Source organism: Leptonychotes weddellii, chromosome 2 (assembly GCF_054177405.1).
Source record: "Leptonychotes weddellii isolate Sample4059 chromosome 2, ASM5417740v2, whole genome shotgun sequence".
NCBI lineage: Eukaryota > Metazoa > Chordata > Mammalia > Carnivora > Phocidae > Leptonychotes > Leptonychotes weddellii.
In genome coordinates, this window is record NC_138370.1 from 141,572,760 (window position 1) to 141,585,161 (window position 12,402).

The window sequence follows — 12,402 nt, forward strand, 5'->3', positions numbered from 1 at the left end:
ATGCGGGGCTCGATCCCAGGACCCTGGGATCATGACCAGAGCTGAAGGCAGACACTTAACGATTGAGCCACCCAGGCGCCCCAAATAAATAAAGTCTTTTAAAAAAATTAATAAAGATCTAAAATCTTAAAAAAAAAAAAAAGCCAGCAGAATTTTCTCATGCTGAGAAATGGCTTCCACGCAAAGATCAAATCCAAAGTGGGGCATAAGGTTTTCTGTTCATGAGGCTATTGGCTCTGCATCTAGTGTCGGGCCTGTTCTGATGGTCACGACAGACACAAGTGGAAACACACAGGGCTCGTTAGGCTCAAGTTTGGAACTAGCACGCCTTCATTTCTGCCTCAGAGCTTGCCTGAAGCAAATGAAGTGACAGTGCTTCCTTCATAGGACATTTCAAACACACAAGGGTCCTCTACAGGTCTTACAGGCATAACCTTGTAGACCCTGTGCAAGGTTTCTAGAATCTCAGGGCTGTTCATCAGCCTCACAGGAAGCACAGTGTAAAAAAGGGACAGTCTCTTAAGGGCGATTAGGTGGCTCAGTAAGTTAAGCCCGGACTCTTGGTTTCAGCTCACGTCTTTATCTCAGGGTTGTGAGTTCAAACTCTACATCGGGCTCCACACCCACCCACTGGGTGTGGAGCCTACTTAAAAAAAAAAGACTGGGCACCTGGGTGGCTCAGATGGTTAAGCGTCTGCCTTCGGCTCAGGTCATGATCCCAGGGTCCTGGGATCGAGTCCCACATCGGGCTCCCTGCTCCTTGGGAGCCTGCTTCTCCCTCTGCTTCTGTCTCTCATGAATAAATAAATAAAATCCTTAAAAAAAAAAAAAAAAGACGGTCTCCAACAGACTTATGGATGGCTTTTGTGTAATGGAATGCATTATAAATGGATACTTCAGAATTCCACAGGTTTAAAAAATTTTATCAGTTTCGACAGGGACAGTGTAAAAAGAGGTCTTAGGAGCTCTGATTTCTATGGGCAAGAAAGCAGGCTGAGAAAATCACTCCACTGCAAACATGAGCTACCTTTATGGGAAAGGCAGGACTCAAGAGCCACCGCGAACCCCTGGGAGGTATGCCCAAGCCCTCACAAAGAACTGGCAGCATGAGGCGGGCTGGACTTCAGAATTGCTATGGACAAGTGACTGGCATATGCTTCTCATGTTCCCTTTTTCAATGGGAGTGGTGAGGATGCCTAACAGGTATTTGGGATGAATAGGTCAGGTAGCTTCTCTTCAGTTCACAGGTCTTAAGACCTTTGAAATGGTATTTCAAAGACTCTCACCCGAGTGCCTCACCCACAACTGGACCTGATGAGATGAGCTCCTAGACTCTGAGCTGTTGTTATAATGGATACGAATTGGAGGTCCTGGGAAAGTAGTTTGTTTTGCATGAGAGGGATGTGAATTGCTGTGGCCAAATGGTGAACTCCTTCCATCCCACTGTGACTTAAGTGGGAGTCTTATGTTCCTGCCCTTTGACAAGGCAGGCTTGTGAAGAAATGCTATAGGGCTGAGGCCAGGTCAGAAATAAAAGGCAATGAATGAAGCTTCTGACACGCTTGCTGGACCATTCCTGTTACAGCCTTAAGTGGTCACATAGAAAAGTCTGTCCTGAGCACTCCATGCTGTGAGGAGCCCTCAAACCCACCCAGAGGCCGTGGCAAGGTCCTGAAACCAAATGGAGGGAGAGATGCCCTGGCCAAACCCCAGATCTCTGGTTCCCTGACGTCAGAAGCACCCAGCATCTGAATGACCTAAGAGACACACAGCCAAATAACTCAGCTGAATCCTTCCTTCATCAGGACCCACAGAGAAAATGGAGATAATAAATGACCAGTTTTAAGCCACCAAGTTTGGGGATTTACAATAGCTAACTGAAACACTATGTTTCTGGTAGAACTGCAATTATGAGTAAGTAGAATTTAGATGAGACCGGTTTCATTTTCCATTCACCTGAACCAGAAACAAACATTGGGTAGATAATGAACGAAGTTTACCAAATTTTTATTCCTGTGGAATCTGCAAACTTTTCAAATATGACCATTGCTTAAAGGTGTTGAGCTATTTACGTTTATTTACATGCGTCACATTCATTCTACTATTAAATATTCAGAAACAGAGGACTTCATTTCCTATCCCCAAACACCACTTACATATAATTATACTTAAAGAGATTACAAACCATAAATCCATGAAATCAACAAAGATGCATGTTCCTTTATGTTTTATTTACCATAAACATTAATAAATGAATACAGCAAACAAGGCTTTTTAATAATTTTTGGATGTAAAGCTTAACACTTAAAATTATGCTTGCTCCCCCCCCCACCCCAATTCAACATGCAGATACTTATTTTCATATATGCTGATCCTAGAGTAGACAATCTCTTTGTAGTTTCATAAGAGAGTATCCTTACCCTGTTAACTTGAAATGATTTCACAAACTATATGTGGTCATGGTATAATATCATCATTCATACAGTTCAAGGTGAATACATTCACACAACATTCACATTAAAATCTGTGTTTTTAAACATCATTTTAATAAGCCAAACCACAAGAACCCAGGTTCTAGTTTTAAATGTGTTTATGAAGACTGCTGCTGAGCTCAAAGCATGCAGATATTCATGACCACCTAGATGAAGCTGGATATTGAAACGCCTTCAGTAGGTCCAATGATGCAATTTTTCACTCATCCCAAGTATCTCCATATTTGTTTACTTTGACTAGGAAAAAAGCACAAATAATTGATGATTCCAAATATTAACAAGTAAAAGATACTATTTTACGTTTGCTACTATGATGAAAATTATGTTTCTCTTTCATTTTCAATAAATGCACATGAGAGAAAGGGGCTAGCTAGACTTTTGTGAAGTGAGGGTTGGACATAAATAATGACACACTCTATCAAAAACTACATCAATCTTTTATCCTCGTAACAAGCTTATAAAGTAAACACAATCCCCATCTGAAGGGTGAGAAAACAGATTAGTAACTTGCCCAAGGTACAAGCCTTTAATAAAGCAAATAGAACCAAAATCTGAACACAAGTCTATTGAGGTCCAAAGTGTGGACACCTTTACAACTTACCATACTAAGTGTGGTACATATTATAGAACATACAAAAAAATTACCAGGAAATAAAAAATAATAACAAACATTTGAATTTTGTTTCTCACAAAAAATACAGTAACAGAAATGATCAAGTCTTCAGTTAATTGTGGTTAATTCATTCTTCTCCCCTATGAGCTGTAATACTATACAAGAAAGAAATGGTTTCCAATATTCCTGCATTTTACATGAAATTACATTTTGAAATAAGCTCCTCTGTCTTCTCTACTCTTTTACTTTCAGCCTCTCTTCTACATAGCCTTCATCTGTGGATTACAACTCTTCAGAAGACTCAAGTATTCATAACAATGTAAAGGAGCAGTTATCAAAGTACGGACTAGGAACCCCTTCCACAAGAGTCTTTCAAGGAGTCTGTTTAAGTCAAACTATTGCATTATTATACTAAGATATTATATGCCTTTTCCCTCATATTTTGCCTTTTCCCCTAGCTTTCATTTCCTCATGAATATAAGGGAGTCTTCTAGAAGCTATATGATGTGTGGTGCCATCATGCCCTGATGGCTAATTGATAATATGCTTCTGTTTTTGAAATTTCTCAGTCTTAATTTCTAATTTAGGTAAATGTCAACAAACATAATCCACACAAACTGAAGCTGAAAACCTAAGTGATACTTTCTGACCAAGTGAATCTACACTGTAGTAATGTCAAATTTTCTGTCTAGATTCTAAAATAGAACATTCTAAAAAATCACCCGAACTATTTCATAACTGTTTTTCTTTAAATTATATAGAGCGCACACAAAAAAATCAGCTTTCTTTTTACAAAGAAAAAAGTTATTTCACATTACTGTCATGTAACAGAACTTCAAGATTGTTCAGTCAAAACCACAAATGTCAAAATCCAGCATGTGCCAAAGATCTACCTAATTCATTTCCTTTTGTTAACCTTTATTATTGAGGCCCAACCAAAACACTTCATATCTGATACATCAGTGCAAACTACGCTGTGCAGACATATAACAGAAAAGCTTACAAAAATGAGAGAAATGCTACTGCCTGCCCTCATGGAGCTTACAGTCTAAATCCTCAAATTAATTACTGGAACAAAGTACCAGTAAGTCTTTATATATTATAAAATAATGGCCACCGAATGCAAAATGTTTATGCTAAATGTTTTCTTCTAATGACAAACATTAACAAGTATTTTTTATTACAAATCTATTTGAAAGCTGGATTTTTTTACATTAATAGTATGACAGCAATATTATCCATGATTGTTATGAAAACAGAATTCTAAATGAAGCAACCACTAACAATTAGAAATAAAATTGGTTCTAAAAGAACAATCATAATAAAAAATACTCAAAACTTTTATGTATTTTTGCATTCTTTGTGGCATAGGACTCTCAAGAAGGTACCAAGGACCTCTTCCTTCCCTTTTTTTAAAGTAATAAATAGAAAACCTTAAAACAGTGACACTCTCTAAAATTCTTCAAAAAAGAGGTCATAAAATTCTACACTGAAATAGGTACAAACCCCTGCTCAAAATGCCTTCTTCCATTAGGGGTAAACTTCTGTGTCAGAAAATTTACTTTGGGTAATGTAGAGCTCTTCCAAAAGGAATGAAAACAAGCGGTGATTTTTAAATTTATAATTAATTATAGAGCAAAAGTACTATTGAAAAAAAGGTCAAACTCCTCTTCTGGAAGTGCCCTAAAAGCTGGTTTATAACGCATATAACTTCTATTTATTTCAATTTCACAAAACATAAGATTGAAAATCAATTTCATTCCTCAATCTTGATTCTCTAATTCTGCTTAAAGTGTCACTACAGCCCGTTATCAAACTCAGGCAACCAGATTTGGTTTTAGGCATTCGATGCATCATTTAAAAAACACTTATTAAGTCCCAAGGTGATTTCTGATAAGAGAAAACATTCAAATGGATTTATAATTTATATAACTTATTAAAACTAGTCTGTTTTAATTCATACCACTATTTGGACTTTATTATTTTCTAACACAAAACGGTCTTTGGAACACCTTAGAAAAGGAAAAACTAGTTAACTGTGACAGAACTATTCTTTTTAAAAAAATGTTATTTTGGTTAACTGCTTGCAGAATTAAATCACATATTAGTAGAGTTAATATTTTTAACTAATGCTGCAGTTTCCGATCCTAAAGAGTAAAGTGATTCAGACTAAACTATCATACCTTCTTTTTTTGGCATTCTTTCCTGCATAGGCCTGACTGAGGGGTCAGTCTTATGTGTTAAAGTTACTTCATATGACTCTCTGTTCTTATTCCTTAATTCCTCATATGTAATATTTTTTCTCTTAGGACTTTCTTCAGGGTTGGGATCAGGTCCTAAAACAACAAACAGTTAATAAATGGTGATAAAAGGATTTGAATAAATCCAAAGCAACTAAATTTTCTAAATGCTTCTCACCTATAATAAAAACAGAATAAAGTAAAAAGTCAATTACCACCATTCCAAAAGTACTGTATTTCCCCCAAGATAATTACAAAATGAAAACTGACTTTCTCTTATACTTCTAAGCTTTTATTTCTAAAATTTAAAATCAACATAAAAAAATTAAAAAGTAACCATGGCCAGAAGAATGGATATCATAATACATACCAGTGTAATTTATACTCACTAAAATATTAGTGTTTTACTGGGAAATTATTCACACTGTTTACGTAATTAAAAAGAAATATATTCTAATACTGGCAACTGAACAAAATTTGACATCGTATATATTCTACTTAGTAATATTTCCATAGTTGAATGTACCTATAATCAGTCTATATGTGAACAACTATTAAAAAAAAATGTGCCATTTTTATACTTAAACAAAAACACTTGGAAATAGCTGTTGAAAAGTGTAAAATATAGCCTTCAATCACCGTATGCATCATTTTTACTCAGGTCTAATGGAACAATACTGAGGCAGAAAAAAAGTGGCAACGATAATTTTGGCCAGGTAACCAGCCTTTATTCTTTACCTCTCCCAAAGAGAGTCAAAGTAGCAATATATATCATCAAAGAGTTAAATATTGATGTAAAAATAAGGAAGTGGTTACTCTTACTATTAGACAACAGGAGCAAATACTAAACATAGTTTACAAAATGTATAACCAGCAAAAAAAGTCATATAAACATTTTAAAAGAAATGAACTAATGCTAACGTAACATTCAGTCAACAACTACTTAACTTAGAAAGTCTTACACCCCACTCCAAAAGTAGTAGTTTTCAAAGAAGTTCTTACACACAAATTGGATACATCATTTTATTAATATAATCATTAATTAAGATAATTTTTTAAAAAACAGTTTTTGTAAGTGGTATTTTGGAATTCTACAGTAAGGTCCCAGTGAATAATCAGAATTTTCAAATCAACCTTAACTACAACTTTAAATGTTTTCAGGCATAACCTTTTATTTCACTACAAAGTATACTGCACTGATACAAAGCAAAAGGCTTTAAATATTAGTTTGAATATTATACCGTTCTTGAAAACTAAATTTTTGCTAAAAAAGAATGCAAAGAAAAATATGATAACCTTATATTGGGTTTAAAAAGCACTCACATTTCATTATTAATGAGTAATTATTAAACTCATTTCCCTTTACCATAACTGATATTTTTAAAATTCTGAAGGAGACAGTGTATACTAGATTATTAGTTAGGAACTCTAAATTCTCATTCCCACTTTGCCAACAATCAGTGAATATCCTTGGGCAAATCACTAAACTTCTTTGAATCTTGGTTTTCTCAGTTGTGAAATACAGATGTTTGACTACATGATCTATCTTTAAAGTTCCTTCCAGGTCTAATACTTTTTCTCACTGCAAAGAAAATACTTCTTTGTTCCAAAATTCTGTGACAAATAATGGAAACATAAATCAGAAGATTAGGGAGAATTTTTCCCACTTACAAAGCCCAATGAAAATATTCTGCATTGTGTAGGGAGAGCATGATTTACTACTTTGGGAAGGTTATAAAGAGCTGGAAGGAATAAAATATAAAACAGCAATGACTTAAATCTAACTGTAATAAACTATCTATGATAAGTCTAACAGCAATGAAAGAGTACTTTCTACTCTGAAAGATTAATAACTCTTTCAATTCCTAGTAAAAGAAAGCAGAACCAAACAGGGCAAACAGGGCTTTAACAAAAGGAGAGAACGTCCTGGTAAGGGAGGACAGCAGCTAGGGCAAAGCAGAGGCCACAACTGGCCCATGTGGAGAGTAGTCAAAGAGTGGCAAGCTTGATTTAGAGAAGGGATTGAGAAAGCAGAGCAGTGGATGGATAGATGGCTGCACCTCGAGGACATAAAATATATTAAAATATGGGCCTTGCTGTAGTCTGTGTGCAGATACCAAAGGGCTTTTTTTGTCTGTCTGCTGTTATTTGGAAAAGGAATTGTACAACATAGCGTGGAATTTTCTTTTTTCTTTTTTTTAAAAGATTTTATTTATTTATTTGGCAGAGAGAGACCTAGCGAGAGAGGGAACATAAGCAGGGGGGAGTGGGAGAGGGAGAAGCAGGCTTCCCGCTGAGCAGGGAGCCCAATGCGGGGCTCGATCCCAGAACCCTGGGATCATGAGCTGAGCTAAAGGCAGACACTTAATGAATGAGTCATCCAGGCGCCCCAGCGTGAAATTTTCTAATGCAAATGGAAGGAAAGATGAAAGTCATTACAAGGAAAGAAGTCATGCATGGCCAGAATACAAGTAGAATGGATCTGAACTTGAGAGACTAGGAAAATGAGAGATGCAGTGAGAACTAAGAACAGATGTCTTTGAAGGTAAATACTAACCACTCTCTCCTAACCTGCCCACCTCCTTCCCTCTCTGACTACTTGGGAGGTCTTTGTTTCCAAACATTGGGGGGGGGGTGGAGTCAAGACTCTCAACACCTTTCATCCACTTAAGATGTCTTTAATTATTTTAACTTCCATTCTCTCCTGTTTCTTCTTTTCTAAAATGTTAATACTCACTGCCCCCACCCCAGCTTGCTCCAAAGCAATGCTGTCCAATATCACTTTCTGTAAGGATGACAACGTTCTGTATCTGCACATTCCAACAGAGTAGCCACTAGCACATGTGGCTACTGAACAAGTGAAATGCTACAAAGAAACTGAGGAACTGAATTTTCAATTTGATTTAATTTTAATTAATTTAAATGGCCACATATATATTTAGTGGCTACTTTATGTTCTAACCTACCCAGAACCCTTCTACAACCTCTGCAACATTACTTGACCTATAATCAACTTCGCCCCTTCCCACTATTTCCCCTCCCTCCCTTTAACCTACACATAGATCCAAATCTCTCCCATCTCAAGCAACAAAAATGTTCCTTTAACCTTATTTGTTCCTCATAGTTACTGGCTTATGGTATTTGCATTAAAGCAAACGTTTTCAAAGAATATTCCATCCAAAATCCCTTATCTAAAACTTTGTAGTCAGAAATGTTTCAAAATTCAGTTTCTCAGATTTTAGAAAGATGTCATAGTATATAGCTTGTTAATATATTACTTAATATAAAAAAAATATTACTTAATATCCATACATTCGGAGGTTTGAAGAAACAATGCATAAGCAAACATTAATATTCTGTACAACAAAATGCAGGAAAAATCATATTAAGATAAAGATTATAAATAGTCTATGCCAGTTTAGGCCAGAGTGTGAAAGGAGTTAAGTCAGATTTCATCACCAGTTTAACTACAAAAAAAGCTTTGTAGGGGTGGCTGGCTGGCTCAGTTGGTAGAGCATGTGACTCTTGATCTTGGGGTCATGCAGTCAAGCCCATGTCAGAAAAATAGATAATAAAAAAATTTTTTTAAATAAAGCTTTGTGGTTATCAAAGTTTTTTTGGATTTTAGGATTTTTAGATAAGGAACTGCAAACCTGTACTTCCTAATTCTTCACTTTTCACCACAAATTAGATTGAAAAAACGAAAGAAGGAAATGAGCAACTGTTAAGAGCCTATGACTTGTCAGGCATTACCTCTGATTATTTCATCTCATTCCCAAAGTTCTTTAAGAGAGGTATTATCTCCATCCCAGAGATCAAGAAGCTGAAGCGATCACAAAGTTACTTGCCTAAAGTCACATAGCTAGCAAATGTCAATCATTCAAATCCAGGCCTTAATCCAAAGTTGGTGTTGTTTCACTTACATTCTGCGATCTTCAAAGCTAGTATTTACACAAACTTCACAAAGCATTTTCACATGGATTTTCTCACTTGACAAGAGTTCTGTAAGGCAGGTAATTATTATTTTTCTCACATTACAGACAAAGAAGCTGAAAGCCTTTAAGACCAGCCTAACAAGTGTAACCTCTCTGAAGCCTCCCCGTGGCCCAATTTATCACTTCTTTGCAATGATCACTAAACTTTGTTAGTATTTTTGATTAATGGGACATATTAGTAATTTTTCCTTATATTTCTATATCTTCTAACAGTCTAAGGGAGTTTCTCAAGGACAAGAAGCAGGTCTTATTCATCTATACTTCTTCCATACCTAGCTGAGTGCCTGACACCTACTGGACGTCAAAAAATGTTGAATGAATGAAGAAACAGATGAACACACATGCTGAGTGTAGGCTGATGGTGGAACATACAGGTGATATCCAGCAGAAAAGGTCATCAAATAAAGTTTATACATACGTTGGACCATATAATGCTGAAACTCATTTCAAGAGAAGTTTCTACCTTGGGCAATATGATCAGTAATACCAGTGGGAGTAGATTCATTCATAGAAGCACTGAATGGAATTGGCTCATAATGAGGAAGCATCTCTTTTTCTATGTTGTCTGCGGCTGGAGACGTCACAAAAGATGAATGACCACCCAAATTTGAGTCATATTTTGACTTCTGAGAATAGTGCCTGTAAATCATATTGTATAAGAAATACAAATTATTGCCTACACCGTAAAAAAAATGTGTTACGGTATGAAAACTAGTTATCTTACTTTCTAAGGGAATGATGTAATTTTTACATGGTTATCTAGAACAGTAAAATGAAGTCTGTTTCTCTCTGCCACAAAAACCTTAAAAATAAGTTTTGACCCATTTATACAACTTAAAAACCACCACTCTTACTACAGAAATGTATATCCAATTTTCTAATTCCTAAGCTTCATATTTTTTTAAAAAAATTATTTACTTGAGAGAGAGAGAACGTGCGAGGGGGTGGGGGAAGGGGCAGAAGGAGGAAGAGAATCTCAAATAGACTCCCCACTGAACATGGATCCCAAAGCAGGGCTCAATCTCATGACCCTGAGATCATGACCTGAGCTGAAATCAAGAATCGGCTGCTTATCCAACTGAGTCACCCAGGCGCGCCACTTCAGAGATCATTTTAACAAGTTTAACGTCCTTGGAGGTGTGCCTAGGTGGCTCAGTCGGTTAACTGTCTGACTCTTGGTTTTGGCTCAGGTCATGATCTCAGTCAGGGCCATGGAATTGAGCCCCATGCCTGAGATTCTTTCCCCCTCCCTCTCCCTCACTCTCTGCTCCTAGCCCCCGCTTGCTGGCGCACACTCTAAAATAAATAAATAAATAAAATCTAAAAAAAAGGTCCTTGGAAAGAAAAAAGTATTTCAAATCAGAAAGTATGTTCAGTTCCCACATTAAGGGAAGTTACTTCCACAGCTAGCAGGCCATAAACCCTATTTTGCTAAAGCAGATATATAAGTAATACTAGCTTTTGTGGGGTTTACCATTTATAACAATTTATCTATTAAATCTACTAAATTACATTATTACTTATCTACCTATCCAAATGGACAGATTCATTTATTTATACTTACATAATTAAAATAAAAATTTGGAGAATATACTTAAAATAAGGATTAAAAGGTTGAAATTTAAGAGATGGGACTGATAAAATTTGGGAATTCAAAAGAAAAGTCTAAAATATAGTACTCAAAGGTATTTGCCAAATTAAAATCCTTTATTCTGGTATAAGCACTCCTAACAGGATGCTACTCTTTATTTAAAACAAAAATAGGGGGCTGCCTGCGTGGCTCAGTCGGTTAAGCGTCTGCCTTCAGCTCAGGTCATGATCTCAGGGTCCTGGGATCGAGCCCTGTGTCGGGCTCCCTGCTCAGCCAGGAGCCTGCTTTTCCCTCTCCCCGCACCCAGCTCGCGCTCTCTCTCAAATACATAAAATCTTAAAAATAAATAAATAAATAAAAATAAAACAAAGGTAGGAGTGCCTGGCTTGCTCAGTTGATAGAACATGGCAGCTCTTGATCTTGGGATCCTGAGTTCAAGCCCCAAGTTGTGGGAAGAATTTTCTCAAATAAATAAATACAAATAAATAAAAATAAACCAAAGGTAGGCATATTTTACTCCACTTTTTAAAACAAAATAACTTTAGCTTGTTGCAAAATGGAGTTTCCAACAGTCCCTCAGGTTACACAATGTTTCATGCCCTGAATTATAGCAATACCCAGTTACAATTTTTTTAGCTAAAATTAAAAACCTTCAATAAAAATCAGAATTTGGCCTACCCAGATGGTGAAGATCGCCGTGCCTGTCCTGAGCGTAAAGCTTCTCCCAGAGGGGAATTCTCAAGATTTCTGAACTTCTCTTGGCAAGTTTTCACGTAAGAAAGCTTTCCAGCAAAGTATCCCATGATACAAGCAACTTATTTGTAAAAACAAACAAAAAATGTGACTCAGTGTGCCCATTTAAATAAAAATCTCTCCTAAAAGAAGTTTTTAAGAAATGTGTTCTTGAACAGGTCTTTATATGGGAAAACTGATCATTTCCTGAAATAATGGTAAAAGTACCATATTAAATCAGATTCAGAGTACACAGAAAGATTCTGTAGATATAATTCACTTTCACAAAATAAAATAATCCAAAATAAAACTGCTCCATGATATATAAATTCCACTTTACTAATTATTAATATAGACAGGAGAGATGTGGTAAAGGAATTAAAAGAGTTCTAGCCTAGTCACAGGGATTTCAGGCCACTTCTTTTCCTGTAAAACGGGAATCATACTATTTGCCCAGCTAATTTCATAAGCCTGTTTTTAAAATTAGGTGCAACAACAACGTGGATGGAACTGGAGAGTGTTATGCTGAGTGAAACTCAATCAGAGAAAGACATGTATCATATGACCTCACTGATACGAGGAATTCTTAATCTCAGGAAACAAACTGAGGGTTGCTGGAGTGGTGGGGGGTGGGAGGGGTGGGGTGGCTGGGTGATATAGACATTGGGGAGGGTATGTGCTATGGTGAGCGCTGTGAATTGTGCAAGACTATTGAATCACAGATCTGTACCTCTGAAAC

At 36.4% G+C, this 12,402-nt stretch overlaps 1 protein-coding gene across 5 annotated transcripts in view; it reads right to left on the reverse strand.

The window, feature by feature from the left end:
• Positions 1 to 1,991: 1,991 nt before the first annotated feature.
• The window catches only part of OCIAD1 (OCIA domain containing 1), a 27,725-nt gene continuing 17,314 nt past the window's right edge, over positions 1,992 to 12,402 (reverse strand). For 3 of the 5 annotated variants that reach the window (XM_081812408.1, XM_081812405.1, XM_081812404.1), the window contains exons 6-9: positions 11,610 to 11,745; positions 9,804 to 9,979; positions 5,289 to 5,441; positions 1,992 to 2,729 (exon numbers count right to left, since the gene is read on the reverse strand). In XM_081812408.1, the coding sequence (XP_081668534.1) occupies positions 2,692 to 2,729; positions 5,289 to 5,441; positions 9,804 to 9,979; positions 11,610 to 11,745 (503 nt within the window). In that variant the 3' untranslated portion in view covers positions 1,992 to 2,691. Of the gene's footprint in view, positions 2,730 to 5,288; positions 5,442 to 9,758; positions 9,980 to 11,609; positions 11,746 to 12,402 lie in introns of all 5 variants that reach the window. The other 2 variants (XM_081812406.1, XM_081812407.1) reach the window with 2 other exon arrangements.